The following is a 26,116-nucleotide window of genomic DNA, read 5'->3' on the forward strand; positions in this document are numbered from 1 at the left end:
TTCGGGTCTTGTGATAGCGATTTTCGTAAATAAATATAATACCTTATTTCCAAGAGATTAGTTCCTTATTTTGTTTTGATATAAATAAATATAATAAGTTAATTACTAGCTCTATTTTACCATCAAATTCTTTCCCTTCATTCACTTCACACATACATATCATATATTTTTATTTAGTCGCGATGATACAGGGATAGAACGTCCGTCTTGGAATTCCTCTTTGGGGGGTCGGGGTAGTCTCGGGTATAAAATCTACCTTGCCGGTTTCGTGCTCTTTAAGTTCGGGTCGGAATGCCGGTTCTTATTGGCTGATGTTAGATCCCTTTTCGATTTGATCATGTATTCTTCTAATAAATTCGAGTTTCCTCCGATGATCCTGTATGTGGGCAAATAATTTTGTTCGCGGTGTACGATGGTACTGAATGCATACTGACGATTTCTTCAACTATTTTTTTTTTATAAAAAGGTCAAAAAGTTACAAATCAAAATGAAAAAAAAGATAAGAGAAATGACCTTGATGTTTTGGAGGAGAAAGACGTTTTTTTAAACAATAGCTTTTTATTGTTTTCATTACAAGGAAGTGGTGTATGGTTTTTCCGTCTCATTTCTTTTATTCTTGTTGTTATTTTATGGAATTATTGAAATTCGATAGCTTTGATTTTGAGCTGAAAGTAGCTACCAAATTTTAAACTGACGACTTTATATAATAAAAAACAGTAACTAACAAACTCACGTATTTCATTGACTTCTTTTTTTATATATTTTTAATATATATTTATTATTTTTATATATTTTTTATATAAGAAAAAACAGTAACTAACAAACTCACGTATTTCATTGACTTCTTTTATATAAATTTTTTTAAATATATTTATTATTTTTATATATTTTTATATGAGAAAAAACAGTAACTAACAAACTCATGTATTTTATTGACTTCTTTTTTTATATATTTTTAATATATAATTATTATTTTTATATATTTTTATATAAGAAAAAACGGTAACTAACAAACTCACGTATTTCATTGACTTCTTTTATATAATTTTTTTTTAAATATATTCATTATTTTTATATATTTTTATATGAGAAAAAACAGTAACTAACAAACTCACTTATTTCATTGACTTCTTTTTTGTATATTTTTTGCGTATTTTCAGCAGTCAGAGAATGATGCACAAGAAAATCCTAGGAACAAAAATGTGAAAATATTGGCATAAATTGATATTTGAACTTAAAAACGTACCTTTCTGGAAATACTAAATCATTTTATTCTGACTAACTTGAAGCTACTTCTAGGTTGAGATCTAGGGGCGAGTCTTGAAGGAGGAGTGTATGGATCAAGCGTCTTTCTTGTTTTTTTTAGATAAAAAAACGTCTTTCTTCGTATGTTTAGAGTTTGTTCTAGATTTGAACGTTCTTGACTCGCAAGGGGTAAATACGGCTTTACATCCTTCACTAAATATTTAATATATTCACTAAATAATATATAATATATATATATATATATATATATATATATATATATATATATATATATATATATATATATATATATATATATATATATATATATATATATATATATATATATATATATATATATATATATATATATAATATATATTATAATAATAGATTCACTAAACAATTATCACTTGTATTTATACTCTCAAAAATGTGGCTATGAATCCTTAAAACTCTCTTTTTGAGTCGAAAATTGCGAGCACTGAACTTAAAATAATTAAGTTTTTTTTATTATTTAGTAACGAGGGCCTAGCTACATTCAGCAAGACTGCTCCTGACACAATCACTTCTTGGATTATTTCTGCATTTTCTATTGACAGCCTTTATGGACTGGGGGTTTCCGAAGAACCATCCAAGGTAAGAGTTCTTTGGTTATTTATCTAATTTTGGCTTACTGTTGGGGCCAGGGACTCCAATTATTTGTCAGATAAATATCCTTTTACTGTTTTCAGAATTTATCCTTTCTTTTTAAGCTTATTTGTATTTTAGTTTATGCTGTGAATTGTTTACGTCTATCAAAACTTCTAATTAAATAAGGTTCAAAAAATAGTCCCTTGGAGATGTTCAAACAATTCACTTTATAAAATAGAGAATAAATAGAAAAAGAAAAAATGAAAAATCAAAATAGAGAATCTGATCGCTGAACTTCTTCTTTTTATGCAATTAAACGACGAAAATGATGTTGTATGGCAGCAAGTTTTGCTTCCTGAGTTCATCAGAAAACAAAACCTTTAGACTTTTTGGTCCCGTGCGGCTCTCATGGGATAGCTACTCTGTCAAATATTGTTCCATTTAGCAATGCCTCAAGATTTTGCACGCGGCGCGTTTTCAGCCGCATGTGCATCTAGCTGTCATGTACGTCTCCCTCAGCTTTCCTTACACTACCTCACTTACTCACCCTAAAATTTCTATCACTAACGTCATTTAATGAGAGCTTGTTGACGCTGTCAGTTGGTTCTGTGGTTACAAGACGACGTTGGTTTGCGCGCTGCGCTGTTATTGACAAGATTTATTCTTGTCAAGATGACAAGATGTTTTCCTCTTCCACCAGGAAAAAACTTCATCTCAACCAGAGGTAAATTGTAAATTAAAAGCATTAATTAAGGTATGCTAATTAAAAAAAAAACATTGATGTGTTGAAATTTGCTGGAATTTTGCAGATGAAATTTCCGGAATTTCTCCAATTACTGGAATTGCTTGTTTGTGTTCTTCCCTCTTGTAATCGTTATGTATTAGCTCTAAAAACAGTCCGATAGAGAAGTCAGAAGGTCTCTCAAGTCCACCCTAATCGATGCTACCCTCATGTTCTTCTTCCTACTTTGCAATAATTTGATATTATCTTTTGTTTTTACACAATCCTAATTATTCTACTCCATTTTTCTTCAGCTTATTAGTAGAGATGCCCCTATTGACACGATCCCTCACCCCTGCTGCCACCTACAATTTAGTTTAATGCTGACAGGACTCCATATATGGGCATAGAGTCATTAGGGAGAATGATTGCGTAATCGGTCAATGACCTCTTTCTCCAGGTGTGTTTTTGGCACGCCCTCAGCGAATGTTATGATCCAGAAATAGTATTTGTTATTGTTTCCGAGGCAAAATGTCAAGATCAATGTTGTTGTTGTTTTGTACAGAGTCATTAGAGAGAACACGTGGTTAATGGGGTCAATGTTGTTGTCGTTCGAAGCAAAGTTAATGACACTTCCTTCCTGTTCGAGGCAGATGTTATGATCCGGAAATAGTATTTGTTGTTGTTATTCGAGCCAGATGTTATGAGGTTCCGGGAAACAGTTAATGACACTTCCTTCCTGTTCGAGGCAGATGTTATGATCCGGAAATAGTATTTGTTGTTGTTATTCGAGCCAAATGTTATAAGTTTCCCGGAAACACATGTGCTATCAGTCATTAATCAAATTGTCTCCGGCGCGAAGTTTATTAATGTCTTTGATACATTTCCAAAGAGAATTGTCTCCGAGACAAAGTTTAAAGTCTGACAGATGATGTCATGATTGATTGATTGACACGAAAGGGGAATTAATTTGTTGTTCTAAAGAGAATTGATTTATGAAAGGGAAATTAATTTGTTGTTTCTAAAGAGAATCGTTTCCGAGCAAACGTTTTGATCTTAGCGCGCGAAAAGGTTTCCAAATATTTGAAATAAGCCAGTGCAGGGAAGCACTGGCTTATTTCCTGAAGCCCTTGCTGATTCCAGGTGGGAATTAAAGGTCAAGCTAAGCTTGTATACCTCCATGGCAGTGATGGTAGTTACAGGCAATGAGGCTCGATCTTCCGTCCCTGGGCAGCAGAGGAAATCCGTCAGCGCACCTCAAAGCGGTGGAAGGGTGTAAACACCACTGAGCTCCACGCCGAGCGATTTGTTGGCCAACGCGCTCCGGGTGAGCCACAAGAATGGGGACCTTGCAGTCAACTCTATTCCCAAGAAACATCGATGGATCTGAGACCTAGAAGAAAAGTTGTAACGGCTACGGCGTCCCCGGCAAGTGACGCGGCCCCTGTATTGGCGCGGGTGTCGAGAAGTAAACAAGCCAACCACACTACGGCGTTCCCGGCAGGCGACGCGACTTCAAATATGGTGGCGAAGTCGAAAAATCCTTTTCATGCCATGAATCTAGGAAAACCCACTACAGTCAATAAACAGGCAAAATCTAGCATAAATGTGCGATGTTGGAATGTAAGATCCGTCAAACAAGAAGCCATGCAAGTTTTTATTGTCCATGAGATGGAGAAGCACAACATAGACATACTTTGCACATCCGAGACCAGAATTTCATGTTCTGGCTCCATAGTTATTACAGCTCCTGAAACGCTCCATCAATTCCATTTTTTCTACTCCGGAGTAGAGGATAATTCGGGACTCCACGGAGTTGGTTTCATCATGAGCCAAAGAACCAGAAATGCTCTCCTAGAATGAGAACCAGTCTCCTGTAGACTTGCCAGAATCAGACTAAAAGGAAACCCCGCAAATGTGTCGATAATTTCTACCTATGCTCCCACCCGTGACGCTGCTGATACGACCAAGGATGATTTCTACGGCGAGCTACAGCAGCTGTCTTCTTCTGTTGCCGCACGTGATTACTTGATTGTTGCTGGAGACTTCAACGCAAGAGTTGGTCCCTCTGACCAAACCACAAGACAAGTCCTGGGAAAATTTGGACAAGGTCACAGATGCGAGAATGGGCGAGGGTTGTTAAACTACGCCTTGATGAACCACCTTGTTGTCACCAATACCATATTTCAGCACAAACCTAGCCACCTTTTAACTTGGCATTCAAATGACGGTGTCACTAAGGCTCAAATAGACTTCATTCTCGTACACCAGCGCTGGAGAAGCTCCGTACAGGACTCTCACTCTTACAACGGCACGGACACAGGCTCGCAGTCTGGGTCTGACCACAGGATTGTTGCTGCAAAAATTTTGCTACGTCTTGCAACTCGGAGGAAAAACAAACCCAAGGCCGGATTCGACATCGGTAAGCTCCAAGACAAAGAAGTTCGGCAGGCCTTCAATTTGGAACTGACTAACCGATTTGACGCCCTCAGTTCTGATGAAAACCCAACCCCCGAGAAGAGATGGGAGACCTTTAAAACAGTGATGACAGAGACTGCTGATGAGATCCTAGGCCGAGAAAAAATCACACGACAGCACTGGATTACCGCTAGGACCCTGTCAATAGTCGGTGAGCAAAGACAAAAGATGAGCGGCCCTAAAGAAGAAACAAAAGAGCTGCGCAGACAGGTAAAACGCTCTGTCCGTCTGGACCGCCGCCAAATGTGGGAAGATGCTACCGTGTCGTTAGAGAAAGCAGCATGCTCACATGATACCCGCAAGCTTTACCAGATCCTGAAAGAGTCCGTTGGTAAGAAAGCTGCTGTCTCAGAAATAGTCAAAGACAGATCAGGAAAAATCATCAGTTGTCAGAAGGAGCGCTTAGCAAGATGGAAGGATCACTTTCAGATGCTCCTAAACCCATCCCCATCATCCGCCCCTGATGCTTTCCCACCTGCCGTTTCTAAAGAACCCTACGACGTCGAGCTGGATACACCGACCAGATCCGAAATACTAAAAGCGATCAAGACCCTGAAGAACCACAAAGCCCCAGGTCAAGACGGCCTCCCCCCGGAAGTGTATAAACAATGCCCTGAGGTCACTGCTGAACAGCTCCATGGCATTCTCGAAGAAGTGTGGAGGACCAATTCTTTCCCAAAAGATTGGAAGACATCAGTCATTCTCCCCTTCTATAAGAAAGGAGATAAAACCGAATGCAAAAATTACCGCGGAATAAGTCTTATAGACATTGCGGTCAAAATATTCGGGATCATACTCTTGAACCGCTTCAAAAGGGCAAGGGAGGAAAGAACCCGAGAAAATCAAGCCGGCTTTCGGCCAGGTAGAGGCTGTACTGATAATTCGTTTTTCGCCTCATTATCCAGCAGTTTGAAAGGTACAATCTACCCCTGATCTTGATGTTCCTGGACTTCATTGCCACCTTCGACTCTGTCACTCGCCAGAAACTTTGGAAGATCCTAGAGAATGACGGAATGCCGCTGAAGTTTGTTGAACTGATGAAGGCATACTATGACGCGTCAGTGAGCCGAGTTCGAGTCTATGGTGAAGAAACTAAAGAATTCCTGGTTGAGTTCGGAGTAAAACAAGGGTGTATCCTCTCTCCGACTCTGTTCAATTATTGCGTCGATTGGGTGCTTGAAAATGCACTGTCGTCCTATCCAGGAGTTCAGATCGGACAGAATCTCTCACTGACTGACCTCGATTATGCGGATGATGTTGGCCTCCTGTCAGAACCCGTAGAAGCTCAAAACATGCTTGACAACGTGGTGGCCTGGGCAAACCTGATCGGCTTGAAAGTCAGCACAGAGAAAACCAAAATTCATGGCTATTAACCACGACACAGGACCATTCACACTAACTGTCAATCAAGTTCAGCTGGAAAAAGTCAACTGTTTCACATACTTAGGCTCCCAAATATGTATTGACGGATCCTCCGACGCTGATATCCAACAGAGAATACAGAAAGCGCAGACAGTCTTTGCCTCCCTTCGGAAATCCTTATGGAATCGCCGCGAAGTCAGTGTCCGAACGAAAGTTCGAATCTACATGGCACTAGTCCGCACCGTTCTCCTTTACGGATGCGAAACATGGTCGGTAAAACTACAGCATGAGAATACGCTGAAGGTGTTTGAGCATACCTGTCTGCGAAGAATTCTCAGAATACAGCTGCGTGACCATATCTCCAGCACGGATCTACGTCGAATGTGCAATATTCAGAGAGATGTTGCGCTCACTATTAAAGAACACCGTTTGAAATGGCTGGGCCATGTTTTATGGAAGCCACCAGAATACTTGCCTTGCCAAATACTTCAAGTCGAGCCTATTAGCTCCTGGAAGAAAGGCAAGGAGGACAGAGGAAAAACTGGTGGAACCTGGCCAAATCAGACCTTGAACCCATCAGGGGATTCAGAAAGTTCGGACACAGATGGTCAACTCAGTGGCTTACTTTTGCAGAGCAGCTGGCAGAAGATCGCTCAACATGGTCCAAGAAGGTCTCCAAGATCATCGATGCCGGGCGAGGTGGAAACGCCTGATTCCCGCCACAAGTAAGTAAGTAAGTAAGTGCAGGGATGCCAAACAAAAGGAACACGCTGAAATTACGTTTAGGGATTATTTGGGCGAAACCGTTTTAGACAGGCTATGGAACTATTTCGGCAAAACAGTTAGAGACATTTGAAAGAAGATTTTAGGAAAGGTTTTAGAAGAGAATTTGAGGGTGAAACTATGTGGTCGTTATAATACACAAGTTTCATTTGAACAGTGTTGTGAGGTCCTCTAACCCAACCCCAAAGGGTTCCAATCCCCCATCCCAACCCCCAAGGAAGCCCCCGGTAAGCAAAGGTCCTCTGGGCTCCCAAAGGGCCCACCAGAGCCCCCAAACGCCCAGAGACCCCCAAAGGCACTCCCCGGTGCCCCCAAAGTGCCTCACCCGGTCCCCAAAGGTCCAACGGGCTCACAAAGGACCATTCGGCCCTCAAAGGCCCCCCAGGGCCCAAAAGGCCCTCCCCCGGTCCTCAACGGTCCCCCGGGCCCGAGAAGTGCCACGGGCCCGGAAAGCGCCGCATGGGGATACGCCGCAGGGGGATGCGCCGCGGGTCCGAGGACGTGTCGCAGGGGATGCGCCGCAGGGCTGCGCCGCAGGGATGTGCCGCAGGGATGCGCTGCAAAAAGTAAACTAAAAAGTACAATTTCGAAATGTTATCCCCCAAACGCCCTCCCCGGGCCCCCCAAAGAAACCCCTCTCCATTTTTTAATACTTTTTTATGGCTTTATTATATCTTTTCTCAACAAGTTCCATTCATAATGTCATTCCTAAACCCATTTTCCAACCCACAGGATCAACACACAATTCATATCTGTAAAAAGTGAAGATGAATTATTCGACGAAAGTGTGTGCACATGAAAAAATCATTGTCGTGTTGAACGCTGACAAGGAGAAATACCTGAACTATGAAACGAGTGCAAGTGGAGATCTTATTGGCAATGTATGCATACGTTGTCATAACAGTGAGGAGTTAAATTCCTTTGGTGTACCCAAGAATTTCAATCGTGCAAACGGCGGATATGCAAGAGTAACATTACCAGAGAAATTAGTGCTCAAAGAGAATGCAAACTTAAAAATAATTGTCGATGATCGGGGACAACTCCTTGCTACGGCTTCTGGTAACACATTACCTGTTGATAAATCCTATCATCCTCTTTCCAGTATTAGCATTTTAAAGAGAACAAGAAGAAGACAAGCATACTCCTGCACCAACATCATAAATCATATCATGTCAATGTGTCAAAACTGCCATCTATGTAAAAATAATGTGACAATAGACAGTGAAATCGCAGGCAGAATAAAAAGGACATTAGCAGACAATATCATCAATGAATATAAAGATGAATTGACGGAAAGTGACGCGCAAGTGTACTAATAATGTGTAATAATGTATTTAACGTATTTTTATATTTATATTCTACATGTCATTATTTCATTAAAAATATTTTATGCATTATTTTGTTAAGTGTTCATTATTTTTAGGGGTTGTCAGAACGTTAACGTTCAGAATATCTATTAAAAAGGTCAGAGATGAAAGAAAAAGAATTTTTAGAGATAGAGATGCTACTAGCAGACTCAATTTTCTCAACGAAGCCAAGGAAAGTTCAAGTTCTCTTCTGAATTTTACCAAAGAACACGCTACAATTCTAATTGCTCCAGAGAAAACAAAAATCTTCCACTTCAGTTCTTTATTTCACAAAGACATAAAGAAATTTAAAGTTCAATTCTAAATTTTTCGGTGGTAGATAGGAAAAGTTATACTATGATTTTGATTATTTTCTATGAATGTAAAAAGTTCTAGTTCATTTTTAAATTTTCTCAACGAAGCGAAGAAAAGTTCAAGTTCTCTTCTGAACTTTACCAAAGAACACGCTACAATTCTAATTTCTCTAGAGAAAACAAAAATCTTCCACTTCAGTTCTTTATTTCACAAAGACATAAAGAAATTTAAAGTTCAATTTTAATTTTTCGGTGTCAGATAGGAAAAGCAATCCCGTACTTGTGAATATTTTCATGGAAGATAAAAAGTTCTAGTTCAATTTAAAATTTTCTCAACGAAGTCAAGGAAAGTTCAAGTTCTCTTCTGAACTTTACCAAAGAACAAGCTACAATTCTAATTGCTCCAGAGAAAACAAAAATCTTCCACTTCAGTTCTTTATTTCACAAAGACATAAAGAAATTTAAAGTTCAATTCTAAATTTTTCGGTGGTAGATACGAAAAGTTATACTATGATTTTGATTATTTTCTATGAATGTAAAAAGTTCTAGTTCATTTTTAAATTTTCTCAACGAAGCGAAGAAAAGTTCAAGTTCTCTTCTGAACTTTACCAAAGAACACACTACAATTCTAATTGCTCCAGAGAAAACAAAAATCTTCCACTTCAGTTCTTTATTTCACAAAGACATAAAGAAATTTAAAGTTCAATTCTAATTTTTCGGTGGCAGATAGGAAACGTTATGCTATGATTTTGATTATTTTCTATGAATGTAAAAAGTTCTAGTTCATTTTTAAATTTTCTCAACGAAGTGAAGAAAAGTTCAAGTTCTCTTCTGAATTTTACCAAAGAACACGCTACAATTCTAAGTTCTCCAGAGAAAACAAAAATCTTCCACTTCAGTTCTTTATTTCACAAAGACATAAAGAAATTTAAATTTCAATTCTAATTTTTCGATGGCAGATAGGAAAAGTTATACTATGATTTTGATTATTTTCACAGAAGATGAAAAGTTCTAGTTCAATTTTAAATTTTCTCAACGAAGCCAAGGAAAGTTCAAGTTCTCTTCTGAATTTTACCAAAGAACACGCTACAATTCTAATTTCTCCAGAGAAAACAAAAATCTTCCACTTCAGTTCTTTATTTCACAAAGACATGAAAAAATTTAAAGTTCAATTCTAAATTTTTCGGTGGTAGATAGGAAAAGCAATACCATACTTGTGAATATTTTCATGGAAGATAAAAAGTTCTAGTTCAATTTAAAATTTTCTCAACGAAGCCAAGGAAAGTTCAAGTTCTCTACTGAATTTTACCAAAGAACACACTACAATTCTCATTTCTCCAGAGAAAACACAAATCTTCCACTTCAGTTTTAAGTTCACCAAGACATGAAAAATTTAAAGTTCAATTCTAATTTTTCGATGGCAGATAGGAAACGTTATACTATGATTTTGATTATTTTCTATGAAGGTAAAAAGTTCTAGTTCATTTTTAAATTTTCTCAACGAAGCAAAGAAAAGTTCAAGTTCTCTTCTGAACTTTACCAAAGAACACGCTTCAATTCTAATTTCTCCAGAGAAAACATAAATCTTCCACGTCATGTTTAAGTTCACCAAGACATGAAAAATTTAAAGTTCAATTCTAATTTTTCGGTGGCAGATAGGAAAAGTTATACTATGATTTTGATTATTTTCTATGAAGGTAAAAAGTTCTACTTCATTTTTTAATTTTCTCAACGAAGTGAAGAATTCTCTTCGGAATTTTACCAAAGAACACGCTACAATTCTAATTTCTCCAGAGAAAACAAAAATCTTCCACTTCAGTTGTTTATTTCACAAAGACATAAAGAAATTTAAAATTCAATTCTATTTTTTTCGGTGGCAGATAGGAAAAGCAATACCGTACTTGTGAATATTTTCATGGAAGATAAAAAGTTCTAGTTCGTTTTTAAATTTTCTCAACGAAGCCAAGGAAAGTTCAAGTTCTCTTCTGAATTTTACCAAAGAACACGCTTCAATTCTAATTTCTCCAGAGAAAATAAAAATCTTCCACACAAGTTCTTTATTTCACAAAGACATAAAGAAATTTAAAGTTCAATTCTAAATTTTTTCGGTGGCGGATAGAAAAAGTAATACCACACTTGTGAATATTTTCCCAGAAGATAAAAAGTTCTAGTTCAATTTAAAATTTTCTCAACGAAGTGAAGAAAAATTCAAGTTCTCTTCTGAATTTTACCAAAGAACACAATTCAATTCTAATTTCGCCAGAGAAAATAAAAATCTTCCAATTCAGTTCTTTATTTCACAAAGACATAAAGAATTTTAAAGTTCTATTCTAAATTTTTCGGTGGAAGATAGAAAAATTAATACCATACTTGTGAATATTTTCCCGGAAGATAAAAAGTTCTAGTTCAATTTTAAATTTTCTGAACGGAGTGAAGAAAATTTCAAGTTATCCTCTGAACTTTACCAAAGAACACACTTTAATTCTAATTTACCCAGAGAAAACAAAAATCTTCCACTTCAGTTCTTTATTTTGCAATGACATAAAGAAATTTAAAGTTGAATTCTAATTTTTTCGTTGAGAGATAGAAAAATTAATATCATACTTGTGAATATTTTCACAGAAGATAAATACATACATGTGAATATTTTCCCGGAAGATAAAAAGTTCTAGTTCAATTTAAAATTTTCTCAACGAAGTCAAGGAAAGTTCAAGTTCTCTACTGAATTTAACCAAAGAACACGCTTCAATTCTAATTTCCCCAGAGAAAACAAAAATCTTCCACTTCAGTTCTTTATTTCACAAAGACATAAAGAAATTTAAAGTTCAATTCTAATTTTTCGGTGGAAGATAGAAAAAGTAATACCATACTTGTGAATATTTTCACAGAAGATAAATACCATACATGTAAATATTTTCCCGAAAGATAAAAAGTTCTAGTTCAATTTTAAATTTTCACAACGAAGTGAAGAAAAGCTCAAGTTCTCTTCTGAATTTTCTTAAAGAAGTGAAAAAAGGTTGCTCAATTCTGAATTTTACCAATGAAAATGAAAAAGCTCCCACTTCAGTTCTTAATTTCTCAAAGACATAAAACATTCAAAGTTCTCTTCTAATTTTTCCAAGAAAATAAAAAGGTTCCATTTCAGTTCAGGTTTTTCCTCAAAGAGTAAAAAAATTTAAAGTCCTATTATAATTTTAAATTAAATTTTACTTGCTTTGCTTATGGATTTAACCCTAAAATTTTTAAATTTGAAAATGAGGGACTCGTTCTATTAATAAAGACAATCGTTCAAACTCGTTCATCTTACCTCCAAAACACTAGGTTTGGTTAGGAATAAATAAATATTAATAAATAAATAGAAACATTTCTACATGTTTAAGTTAGGTTAGATTAACTTGTCATGAGCTCTCATGATAAGTTAACCTAACCTTTTCCGGCGAGTATGGTTAGGTTAGGTTAGGCTAGATTAAGTTAGGTTAGATTAGGTTAGGTTAAGTTAGGTTAGCCCACGTACGCAACACTTAGGTTAGCTTAGGTTAGGTGAGAGACAGGCAAAAAGTTAGGTGTATGATTAGGTTAGGTTAGGTTAGATTATGTTAGCTTAGATTAAGTTAGGTTAGGTTAAGTTAGGTTTGGCTAGGTTAGCCTACGTACGTGCGCACGTACGTAGGCTAACCTAGCATAACCTAACTTAACCTAACCTAACTTAATCTAAGCTAACTTAATCTAAGTTAGGTTAGGTTAAGTTAGGTTAGGCTAGGTTAGCCTACGTACGTGCGCACGTACGTAGGCTAACCTAGCCTAAACTAACTTAACCCAACCTAACTTAATCTAAGCTAACTTAATCGAACTGAATTGGAAGATTTATGTTTTCTCTGGAGAAATTAGAATTGAAGCGTGTTCTTTGGTAAAATTCAGAAGAGAACTTGAATTTTTCTTCACTTCGTTGAGAAAATTTTAAATTGAACTAGAACTTTTTACCTTCATAGAAAATAATCAAAATCATAGTATAAAGTTTCCTATCTACCACCGAAAAATTTAGAATTGAACTTTAAATTTCTTTATGTCTTTGTGAAATAAAGAACTGAAGTGAAAGATTTTTGTTTTCTCTGGAGCAATTAGAATTGTAGCTTGTTCTTTGGTAAAGTTCAGAAGAGAACTTGAACTTTCCTTGACTTCGTTGAGAAAATTTTAAATTGAACTAGAACTTTTTATCTTCCGGGAAAATATTCACAAGTATGGTATTACTTTTCCTATCTGCCACCGAAAAATTAGAATTGAGCTTTAAATTTCTTTATGTCTTTGTGAAATAAAGAACTGAAGTGGAATATTTTTGTTTTCTCTGGAGCAATTAGAATTGTAGCGTGTTCTTTGGTAAAATTCAGAAGAGAACTTGAACTTTCCTTGGCTTCGTTGAGAAAATTTTAAATTGAACTAGAACTTTTTATCTTCCATGAAAATAATCAAAATCATAGTATAACTTTTCCTATCTGACATCGAAAAATTAGAATTGAACTTTAAATTTCTTTATGTCTTTGTGACATAAAGAACTGAAGTGGAAGATTTTTGTTTTCTGTGGAGCAATTAGAATTGTAGCGTGTTCTTTGGTAAAATTCAGAAGAGAACTTGAACTTTCCTTGGCTTCGTTGAGAAAATTTTAAATTGAACTAGAACTTTTTATCTTCCGTGAAAATATTTCACAAGTACGGTATTGCTTTTCCTATCTACCACCGAAAAATTTAGAATTGAACTTTAAATTTCTTTATGTCTTTGTGAAATAAAGAACTGAAGTGGAAGATTTTTGTTTTCTCTGGAGCAATTAGAATTGAAGCTAGTTCTTGGGTAAAATTCAGAAGAGAACTTAAACGCTCCTTTGACTTCGTTGAGAAAATTTAAAAATGAACTAGAACTTTTTATATTCAATGAAAATATTCACAAGTATGGTATTAATTTTTCTATCTAACATCGACAAATTAGAATTGAGCTATAAATTTCTTTATGTCTTTATGAAATAAATATCTGTAGTGGAAGATTTTTGTTTTCTCTGGAGAAACTAGAATTGAAGTGTGTTCTGTGGTAAAGTTCAGAAGAGAACTTGAACTTTCCTTGGCTTCGTTGAGAAAATTGAGTCTGCTAGTAGCATCTCTATCTCTAAAAATTCTTTTTCTTTCATCTCTGACCTTTTTAATAGATATTCTGAACGTTAACGTTCTGACAACCCCTAAAAATAATGAACACTTAACAAAATAATGCATAAAATATTTTTAATGAAATAATGACATGTAGAATATTAATATAAAAATACGTTAAATACATTATTACACATTATTAGTACACTTGTGCTTCACTTTCCGTCAATTCATCTTTATATTCAATGATGATATTGTCTGCTAATGTCCTTTTTATTCTGCCTGCGATTTCACTGTCTATTGTCACATTATTTTTACATAGATGGCAGTTTTGACACATTGACATGATATGATTTATGATGTTGGTGCAGGAGTATGCTTGTCTTCTTCTTGTTCTCTTTAAAATGCTAATACCGGAAAGAGGATGATAGGATTTATCAATCAACAGGTAATGTGTTACCAGAAGCCGTAGCAAGGAGTTGTCCCCGATCATCGACAATTATTTTTAAGTTTGCATTCTCTTTGAGCACTAATTTCTCTGGTAATGTTACTCTTGCATATCCGCCGTTTACACGATTGAAATTCTTGGGTACACCAAAGGAATTTAACTCCTCACTGTTATGACAACGTATGCATACATTGCCAATAAGATCTCCACTTGCACTCGTTTCATAGTTCAGGTATTTCTCCTTGTCAGCGTTCAACACGACAATGATTTTTTCATGTGCACACACTTTCGTCGAATAATTCATCTTCAGTTTTTACAGATATGAATTGTGTGTTGATCCTTCCACTGCGTAAGAAATACTGATTTAATGCATGCAATAAACTCGGTAGTGTCGATAACCTGCCATAGAGTACCAGTGGAAAAGCCGCGTCGTGTCCATAAACAAGCACAGAGTACGATTGGTAGAGCCGTAAGCATATTTCATCTCATTTTAAGATATGTAAAAAGTTAAAAAAAAGCATGTTAAAAAATTCAAGAAAGTATTTACGAATTGGGGAGGGGACTCTTTGAGGTTGGAAAATGGGTTTAGGAATGACATTATGAATGGAACTTGTTCAGAAAAGATATAATAAAGCCATAAAAAAGTATTAAAAAATGGAGAGGGGGCTCTTTGGGGGGCCCGGGGAGGGCGTTTGGGGGATAACATTTCGAAATTTTACTTTTTAGTTTACTTTTTGCGGCGCATCCCTGCGGCGCCTCCATACGGCGCAGCCCTGCGGCGCATCCCCTGCGACGCTTCCTCTGACCCGCGGCGCATCCCCCCTGCGGCGCATCCCCATGCGGCACTCTCCTGGCCCGTGGCGCTTCTCAGGCCCGGGGGACCTTTGAGGACCGGGGGAGGGCCTTTTGGGGTCTGGGGGGCCTTTGAGGGCCGAATGGTCCCTTGTGAGCCCGTTGGACCTTTGGGGACCGGGAGGGCCTTTGGGGGCTCTGAGGGCCCTTTGGGGGCGACCGGGGAGTGCCTTTGGGGGTCTCTGGGCCTTTGGGGGCTCTGGTGGGCCCTTTGGGAGCCCAGAGGACCTTTGATTACCGGGGGCTTCCTTCGGGGTTGGGATGGGGGATTGGAACCCTTTGGGGTTGGGTTAGAGGACCTCACAACACTGTTCAAATGAAACTTGTGTATTATAACGACCACATAGTTTCACCCTTAAATTCTCTTCTAAAACCTTTCCTAAAATCTTCTTTCAAATGTCTCTATCTGTTTTGCCGAAATAATTCCCTAGCCTGTCTAAAACGGTTTCGCCCAAATAATCCCTAAACGTAATTTCAGCATGTTCCTTTTGTTTGGCATCCCCGCGCTGGCTTATTTCAATTATTTGGAAACCTTTTCGCGCGCTAAGATCAAAACATTTGCTCGGAAACGATTCTCTGTTAGAAATCAACAAATTAATTTCCCTTTCATGAATCAATTCTCTTTAGAACAACAAATTAATTCCCCTTTCGTGTCAATCAATCAATCATGACATCATCTGTCAGACTTTAAACTTTGTCTCGGAGACAATTCTCTTTGGAAATGTATCAAAGACATTAATTAAACTCTCGCGCATCCGGAGACAATGTGATTAATGACTGATAGCACATGTGTTTCCGGGAAACTCATAAAATTTGGCTTGAACAACAATAACAAATACTATGTCTGGGTCATAACATCTACCTTGAACAAGAAGGAAGTGTCATTAACTTTTCCCCTGAACTTCAGAGCATTTGACTCGAATAACAACAACAAATACTATTTCCGGATCATAACATCTGCCTCGAACAGGAAGGAAGTGTCATTAACTTTGCCTCGAACGACAACAACATTGAACCCATTAACCACGTGTTCACTCTAATGACTCTGTACAAAACAACACCAACATTGACCTTGGCATTTGGCCTCGGAAACAATAACAATTACTATTGCTGGATCATAACCTTCGCTAAAAGCGTGCCAAAAACACACCTGGAGAAAGAGGTCATTGACCGATTACGCAATCATTCTCACTAATGACTCTATGCCCGTATAAGGTGTCCCGTCAGCATTAAACTAAATTGTAGGTGGCAGCAGGGGTGAGGGATCGTGTCAATAGGGGCATCTCTACTCTTATTGCGAGTTTTTTTGTACGCTTATTTGGGTTCTGACTAACGGTGACTGAGCTTTGTACTGCATGCTTTATTTTTGTCTTTTAATGTATTTATTTTTTGTTTCTTTTAGCCTTTAGGTGAGTTATAGGATCCTTTTCAAAAGAAAGGAATTTATCATAATTTAAACAAAAAAGAAAGTGAAAACCGGTTCTATATTGTGGATAGCTAAATAAGAGTTTTTAAGGCTTAGTTAAACGTGGGCCTTTCGTTAAACGTTTTACAGCGTCCTGGTACTACCTGTGAAAGGATTTTCGGATATACGGCGTCCGGATCCGTGACGGGACATGAAAAATTCTAATGTTATGTGTCACTCAAACACATGCTTGGTTTTGGATTATAAGTTGATGGGAACTGCCCAGTTTAGGCGCTCTTTGAGGGATTCTTGTAGCCAGGCCTGTGTATTTAAATCTTAATTTTAATCCTTAATTTTAATTTAATTATTTAATTTAATTTAATTACTTAATTTTATTTAATTTAATTTATTAATTTAATTTAATTACTTAATTTAATTTAATTCTTAATTTTAAATCTTAATTTTCATCTTAGTGATTAATTCCTCATTTCATTTTGATAAAGATAAATAAGTAAGTAGGACAAATACATCGGTGCATATCGGGGGTTCAGGATTGGTGCAAATCGATGCCTCAAACAGGCTGGTAGTTTATGATTGTGGGTTGATGGAAATTACCCTGTTTAGACGTTCACCGTTCGATACCTTAAGAATCATTTTACGAGTCTCAGCGACGGGTGATCGTCTTAAAGGCAAAGGGTCTATTAGCGAATTTTTAAAGCATAACAGGGAACTTACAATATAAATAATATGTCCCCTGTGTGGGTAAGGTTTTCAGTTAAACCAGGTAGCACCACAAGTAACCCCCCCTCCCAAAGCTGTCAAATCATTCTAATGATATTTCCTTTTAACTCATTTTTAACGCTTTCAAGCATGCATGGTAGAATCTTTTTAGGGACTTCTGTTTCCTGAACTTTAAAAGGAAAATTCTGCTTCACTCAATCGAAAAAAAGAATCAAACTTTTCTATGATCAAACCCGAATATCTCTTTCTCCAGCCCAAAAGAGGAGAAATTAAATGGTTTTTCTAAGATTTCCGTGAAAGTAGATTTAGGTTTTGAGTTTTATGTCGTTAATTCGAATCTCTTATTCAAGCTCTACAAGTTATTTTAAGACCGCCTAATCAACTCAAAACGGTTTGGCCACACAAATTTAAAAAATGTTTATAATGAACGGGAATGGGCGATTTTTTAAAGCACCACATTCTTCTAACGGATTCTTTTAACCATGCCTATGTATTAATATCTTAATTTTCATTAATATCTTTTTTTGATCCCGAAATCAAACTCGGCCCTTCGGGTCTTGTGATAGCGATTTTCGTAAATAAATATAATACCTTATTTCCAAGTGATTAGTTCCTTATTGTGTTTTGATATAAATAAATATAATAAGTTAATTACTAGCTCTATTTTACCATCAAATTCTTTCCCTTCATTCGCTTCACACAGACATATCATATATTTTTATTTAGTCGCGATGATACAGGGATAGAACGTCCGTCTTGGAATTCCTCTTTGGGGGGTCGGGGTAGTCTCGGGTACAAAATCTACCTTGCCGGTTTCGTGCTCTTTAAGTTCGGGTCGGAATGCCGGTTGTTATTGGCTGATGTTAGATCCCTTTTCGATTTGATCATGTATTCTTCTAATAAATTCGAGTTTCCTCCGATGATCCTAAATGTGGGCAAATAATTTTGTTCGCGGTGTACGATGGTACTGAATGAATACTGACGATTTCTTCAACTTTTTTTTTTATAAAAAGGTCAAAAAGTTACAAATCAAAATGAAAAAAAAGATAAGAGAAATGACCTTGTTGTTTTGGAGGAGAAAGACGTTTTTTTAAACAATAGCTTTTTATTGTTTTCATTACAAGGAAGTGGTGTATGGTTTTTCCGTCTCATTTCTTTTATTCTTGTTGTTATTTTATGGAATGATTGAAATTCGATAGCTTTGATTTTGAACTGAAAGTAGCTACCAAATTTTAAACTGACGACTTTATATAATAAAAAACAGTAACTAACAAACTCACGTATTTCATTGACTTCTTTTTTTATATATTTTTAATATATATTTATTATTTTTATATATTTTTATATAAGAAAAAACAGTAACTAACAAACTCACGTATTTCATTGACTTCTTTTTTGTATATTTTTTGCGTATTTTCGGCAGTCAGAGAATGACGCACAAGAAAATCCTAGGAACGAAAATGTGAAAATATTGGCATAAATTGATATTTGAACTTAAAAACGTACCTTTCTGGAAATACTAAATCATTTTATTCTGACTAACTTGAAGCTACTTCTAGGTTGAGATCTAGGGGCGAGTCTTGAAGGAGGAGTGTATGGATCAAGCGTGTTTCTTGTTTTTTTAGATAAAAAAACGTCTTTCTTCGTATGTTTGGAGTTTGTTCTAGATTTGAACGTTCTCGACTCGCGAGGGGTAAATACGGCTTTACATCCTTCACTAAATATTTAATATATTCACTAAATAATGTATAATAATAATATATATATATATATATATATATATATATATATATATATATATATATATATATATATATATATATATATATATATATATATATATATATATATATATATATATATATATATATATATATATATATATAATATATATACTATAATAATAGATTCACTAAACAATTATCACTTGTATTTATACTCTCAAAAATGTGGCTATGAATCCTTAAAACTGTCTTTTTGAGTCGAAAATTGCGAGCACTGAACTTAAAATAATTAAGTTTTTTTTTATTATTATTTAGTAACGAGGGCCTAGCGACATTCAGCAAGACTGCTCCTGACACAATCACTTCTTGGATTATTTCTGCATTTTCTATTGACAGCCTTTATGGACTTGGGGTTTCCGAGGAACCCTCCAAGGTAAGAGTTCTTTGGTTATTTATCTAATTTTGGCTTACTGTTGGGGCCAGGGACTCCAATTATTTGTCAGATAAATATCCTTTTACTGTTTTCAGAATTTATCCTTTCTTTTTAAGCTTATTTGTATTTTAGTTTATGCTGTGAATTGTTTACGTCTATCAAAACTTCTAATTAAATAAGGTTCAAAAAATAGTCCCTTGGAGTATTAACCTCCCAAGTTGAATTGGGTTTGCTTGGAAGAAGAAGGTACCTAGAAATAAAACTTTATGGATTAAAGTAATGTTACCTACAGGTATAATTCATACGTTCAGTTATACCCGTGGGGTATGCCTCCTCTCCAAAATGGCTTCAATTGTGGCAGCCTGAGATGGCTACTAAATCGTGAAAAACTGTAAGACGATTCATAAGTTTTTGAAAGGAAATTTGCTTAGGTTGCTGGATTTCCTGCTAACCACGTACAAAATACCTTGTTGTAGGTGAATATTCGGTTTGCTTCTGTCGCATATTAGGTGCATCGTTTTACTTGTCTGCAGTGTTGCCGTCTGGAGAACCTCTTCACATTAGAACCTGTTGAATCTCTTGCCTGGAGAACCTCATTCACCAAAAAGTCTTCGTTATAAAGTGTATTTTAGCATTTCTGCTACTATTATTGTTAATTTTCTCTGTGTCATAAAATTTGAATGAATCATTTTTATTACTTTTCACTTTTATCAACTTTTCTTCTTTACAGTTACAAATATTCCGTCCATTCTTTGTTCAACTGAACCTACCCTATTCCGTAATAAGAGGAGAAGCAGTCTCCGTTCAAGTGGTTGTATTCAACTACATGTCCAAAGACCAAAATGCAGCTGTAGTTTTAGAGTCATCTGGAGACGACTTTGAATTCATTGGTGATGAAAATGATATTCGATCCTTGGATCTTTATAGGGAGAAAAATGTGAATGTCAAATCTCAAGATGGAGCGAGTGTTTCGTTTCTGATCCGTCCAAAGAAGCTGGGCTATATTGATATTAAAGTCAGCGCAAAAGCACCAACTGCTGGTGATGCAGAACTGAGGAAGCTACTAGTCAAAGCAGAAGGTTTTTTTCTTTTTCTCTTGTAGTTTGTATGTAAATCTTAGAATTGAACGAAAAAAAATAAATATAATTTTTGACAAATCCATTTCATCAAAATACATTGTATTTCTTGAGGAAATTTTTTTTTCGTCATTGCTATATACTTGTTTTTATTTTCTCTAACCAAAAACCTCGAACTTCAGAAGAAAAAAATCTAAATAAAACTTAATGCCTAGAAACTTTGGTTAATAAGAAACAAATTTATTATGTTTCCGACAAGGCCGTATCCACGAGGGGGGGGGGTAGGGGGCTTGACCCCCCTTCCCCCGAAATGTTTGTCCGACTTGTGAAAACGTAGCAAAAATTAAAATAAACAAATTATTGATGTGTTTTTAAAGTTTTTTTCTATCCCTCTGGCTTACGGATACGGCCCTATGCATCCTGGATACGGCCCTGGTTTCTGATTTCAGTGTAGGAATTCCTTATTCAAATCGTAAACTTAGACTCTTGAGTAAAGGGTTAATTCCGTTCCTTAGTACTATTTACTATTAAATTTGTTTAAATCTAAAGGTCTCACTTTTTTTTGTTTATTCTTGCAGTTTATTATACATTATACCATTGAAAGAAAAAAACAAAATATGTTTTATCTCATAAGATTGTATTTTAGTTTTTGAGGAACATAAATTCAATTTTTATTCCTCGTTGCTATTTATTCTTTATTATTTCGTCCGAAAATCAAATTAAAAAAAAATCTCCTGTTTGAATTTGGGAAAATGTTCTGGATCGTTATAAAAGAATAGAATTTATGTTCTGCTCATCAGCTATTTATTAATAGTCAGAATAAAACGGCATTGGTTTTTTAAGCGATCAAAAGCCAAATTTAATAAATACTTTTTTTTCGAACTTTCACCTTTTGGTTCGTGATAAAGAAAAGAAGTTCAGTTTTGTTCTTCAGTTTTTTATCAACACTGCAACTACCAATTGCAACTGCAATACTAACAACTAGTTGCAGCACCAAGTCACGCACACACCTCCTCCACCCCAATCTATTCAAAACCTCACTCTTTCAGCTGCCATGAAGTTATTGTTTCCTTGAAATCATTTGTTATTCGGGACGATCTGCTTTTCGTTTGACAACAGATAGATGGCCGGAAAGCACAGTCTTTGGTAATCTGCCACCTTACTTACCAATCTGTCATGACTATTTACCCGTAGTGAGACTAAAACGATGTTTTTTAAGCAGCCAAAAATCAAATTCAATTACCAAATTTTTTTCCGAATTAAAATAAGAAATTAATTATATTTTCGATCTGTCCAAACAAGGTAGGCTATATTGAAGTTAAAGCCATATATATTGAAGTCGAGTATAGCCAGTTCGGTTCCAGAATATTTAAATTATCACTGAAGAGAAATTGTACAAAAAAATATTGAGTCAATCGAATTTATACGGAAACGAAGAGATCACGTCTTTATCTCAACTGTATTTATTTATCGGATTTATATTCCCTCGTCTTGCTTAGAGGGACATGTATACTTTATATGGGACGGAGCGTCCCATATAATATTGCCACCTCACTGCAATTTGTTTTTGTCTAGCCAAGAGCCTTTTCTCCACAGTCCGTTTAAGATAATGAAAATTATTCATTAATCATTAGGCTTTAGTTATAATTATAGCTAAGGAAGGGAGACTTTAAATAGATTGGGATGAAGGAGGAGCATGCATAGCTGTATTTGCCTCAAGTGGCTTGGTGCTCCAGTGAGCTGTTAGTAATAGTAGTCAAAATAAAAATCAAAATATAAATTTGGGGAATGAGAACCAGGAAAAATAGATAATATTAACATAGAGATGGGACGGAGCGATAAAAAGTGCAAATACTCGATATGTTGTTTGCTGCAACATATTTTGAAGTTGTGTATTAATTTAGTTTAATGTAATTAATTTAACAATGATAATGATAATAATTTAATACTAATAATTTGATATTTTAACACTAATTCAATTTAATGGTTATTAATTAAATTAAAAAATAGTTTAAATGGATTTAGTTAGATGAAACTTGGCCAATTGAACTATCTGAATTGATTAATTTTACACAACTAATTTAATTTAACTAATATAATCTAATTTAATATAATCTGAAGCAATCTAATTTAATTACTATCTAATGAAACTAATTTAACTTAAATAATTATAATTTTATTTAAAACTAATCTTATTTAAAATTAAGTTAATACTGCATTAATTGATGGTAAAAAAGGATCCCTCACTTAATTGAATCAATTTTTTCTTTAGTTTCTCAATTTCATATATGCTCTTTATCTTGGCATCACTTCCACTCTGTTTCAATCTTTTTTTTAATAATAGTTCTGTTATAGGCGAAACCATATACAAAAATAAGGCCGTCCTCATCGATCTACGACAACGTTCTGTCTTCAATGAATCAATATCTATTGAGATACCTCCTTATGCTGTCCCTGGCTCAGAACATATTGAGGTAGATGCCATAGCCGATATTATGGGACCAAGCATAAATAACTTAGAGAAATTGATTCGTATACCGTATGGCTGTGGTGAGCAGAACATGGTCAACTTTGTACCCAATGTTGTTGCCCTAGAGTATCTAAAGGCAACTGATCAGCTCGATAGGAATAAGGATATTCGGTTTAGAGCTTTGAGGAATATTGAGACGGGCTATCAAAGACAACTGACGTATAAGAGGAATGATGGATCCTACAGTGCATTTGGCAGTGCAGATCCAAGCGGTAAGTAGGGGGGTTATCTGCTTAAATAAGTTTTCTTAACCAGGGTTTAAGGATTTTTTTGCTTGCGAAGGGGTCCATGGGCAAAAGGGCTAAGTACTATTGATTGAGCTGTTTTCTGTAATCATAACAAAAAGTATTCTCATTTTGATACCTAGTTTTCAATAATTACCTACATTTCCAATTCATTTGGCCTGACTTTGCCATTAATTGTAAAGAGGATGGTTACCTGCTTAACCACGTGTTCTTAACCAGGATTTTTATTTTCTTTACCGTTCTTTTTTTTTCTTTTTGGTATTTACGCAAATAATATTAGAAATAAAGGAAGTCAACATAATGCGATTTCCAGAAGGACGTAGAGGGGAGTTGGGTGCAGGGGTTTCAAGCCACCAAATAAGACAAAGTAGGGTGGGCAAAGATTTTTTTCCCAAAACGACATAGAGGGGAGTTGGGTGCAGTGGTATCAAGCCACCAAATAAGACAAAGTAGGGTAGGCAAGGATTTTTTTTTCGATTTTCTTTAATAAAGATACACACAAAATGTTTCCAAATTTGGGATGGTGGAATAGGAATTTCTTTTCCATTACCTTTAATGAAGATATAAATAAACGGTTAAGAAAATATCAGAAGTATAAAAAACAGGACTTTTTTCTAACGATTTTTTTGCACAGACTGTCTTTCCAATGTAATTGGTACTATAATTTATTTTATCTATTTAAAATTAAAACACATGCAAGGTGTTAGTGACCTTGCCTGTGAAGTGGTCCATGGGCCAAAGAACTAAGAACCAGGGATTGAGCTTTTTTGTAATTATCACAAAAATTGTCCTCCTTTTTATGCTATGTTTTTTAATAATTACCACCATTTCTAATTTTTGACATGGCTTTGCCCTTACTTATGAAAGGGTCTATGAGGAAAGGGTGAATCAATGGCTATTGATTGAGCTTTTTATAAATTGTCACAAAAAGTGTCGTGGTTTTTATATTAAAGAGCTAATAACTACCAAAATTTATAATTTTGGACATGGATTTGTCCTCATTCATAAAGAGGTCCGTGGACAAAAGGGCTAAGGAACATTGGGCCTTTTTTGTAATCATTACAAAAAAGTGTCATTGTTCTATGCTAAGTAGTCAATAATTACCAACATTTGCAATTTTAGAAATGACTTTGCCCCTACTTATAAATGGGTTCATGAGCAAAAGGGCTAAAAGCCATTGATTGAGCTTTTTTTGATTGTCACAAAAGTGTCGTGGCTTTTATACTAAAGAGTTAATAACTACTAACATTTCTGGCTTTGCCCTTGCTATAAAGGGGTCCATGGGCAAAAGGGCTTGAGAAACTTCATTGTTTTTTTTGTAATCATCACAAAAAGTGTCAACGTTCTAAGCTAAATAGTCAATAATTACTAACATTTGCAATTTTAGAGGTGGTTTTGCCCCTATTTATAAAGTGGTTCATGAGCAAAAGGGCTAAGAACCTTGATTGAGCTTTTTTTGTAATCATAGGAGGAATTTCAAAATGCAATTTGTTCGTTGACAAATCAGTTGATGCCGAGCTTTTAGTATTCCTGTTTGGTAGCTGCGAAGTGAGTCTCGGATTCTTATTTGCCTCGCATTAAATGCTACGCATTGCGGCAGAAAAAGTACAATGACAAGTTGTAAACCAGGGGACTGAGCTTCGCTCGGTGATAATTGTTCTTTTAAATAAAATTGTTTATAGAAAGATAATTGCTTGGGTTTTTGGCGTAAAAAAACGATCTATTCATTCAGGACTTTATTATTCAGGGGAAAATTCGTTCAAGACCTTAATATTGGAAAAACATTTCTCATGCGAATAGCGTTACAAATACCGATACATCCTATATCCGATTGGTTTACTTTCTACCGTGAATACAATAAAACACATTGATTGGGGGATAGGCTGGCTTGCCATTCTTTTGAAAAAGACCCCGCAACTGAAACATCGACTCAACTTGTGTATGTAGGGTTTTGTAAAGAGTGATGTGTACCCATACAAGTTTAATAAACTTCGGGTTTTGTTGTTAATGTGTTATATTTTTTTTAAAGTAAAACCTTTTTCTCTCTAACAGCTTGGCTGTGGAAGATTTTTCTCCTTTGTTGGCCAATGTACCAGCTTTTAATGGGTGCGATTAACGGAAAACTTAGAGAAGAAAAAGAACAAAGGACTTTCTAAAAAGAAGGTTGCTATTTGTAATGCTTGAGCCAGATGATATTTTATTTCTCATTGTCATAATTATTGCCACTCTAACTATTGAGTTAACAAACTCTGTAGGAAGTTGTATAACTGTGTAAAACTAGGAAATTGTAAGCTATTCTACTGCACAGTTTAGTAAACCTTTTGTGGGTAAGCTATACTGCTCTTTCAATAAAGAACCTACTTATAACTACCCTACCCGCACAGCCGAGTAAACCTCTTGTAAGCAAGCTACTCTACTCAGTTTTAATATAAAAAAAAAATATATTTATAACTACCCTACCTGGACAGCCGAGTAAGGCAACCCTATGTGCATAGCCGAGTAAACCTCTTGTAAGCAAGCTACTCTACTCAGTTTTAATATAAAAAAAAAAAATCCATTTATAACTACCCTACCTGGACAGCCGAGTAAGGCAACCCTATGTGCACAGCTGAGTGAGCCCCTTGTAATCGAGCTACTCTGCTCAGTTTCAA

The 26,116-nt window shown here is 35.6% G+C and overlaps 1 protein-coding gene across 4 annotated transcripts in view; it reads left to right on the forward strand.

Moving 5' to 3' along the window:
• The window catches only part of LOC148945404 (CD109 antigen-like), a 135,106-nt gene that overhangs the window by 100,511 nt on the left and 8,479 nt on the right, over nucleotides 1-26,116 (forward strand). For all 4 annotated transcript variants that reach the window (XM_089099330.1, XM_089099331.1, XM_089099332.1 and 1 more), the window contains exons 13-15: nucleotides 19,497-19,614; nucleotides 20,345-20,693; nucleotides 23,046-23,432. In XM_089099330.1, coding sequence (XP_088955456.1) covers nucleotides 19,497-19,614; nucleotides 20,345-20,693; nucleotides 23,046-23,432 — 854 coding nt within the window. The remainder of the gene's footprint in view (nucleotides 1-19,496; nucleotides 19,615-20,344; nucleotides 20,694-23,045; nucleotides 23,433-26,116) is intronic.

The sequence above is a fragment of the Artemia sp. Qi Xiang Cuo genome, chromosome 13 (genome assembly GCF_049724085.1).
Source record: "Artemia sp. Qi Xiang Cuo chromosome 13, ASM4972408v1, whole genome shotgun sequence".
NCBI lineage: Eukaryota > Metazoa > Arthropoda > Branchiopoda > Anostraca > Artemiidae > Artemia > Artemia sp. Qi Xiang Cuo.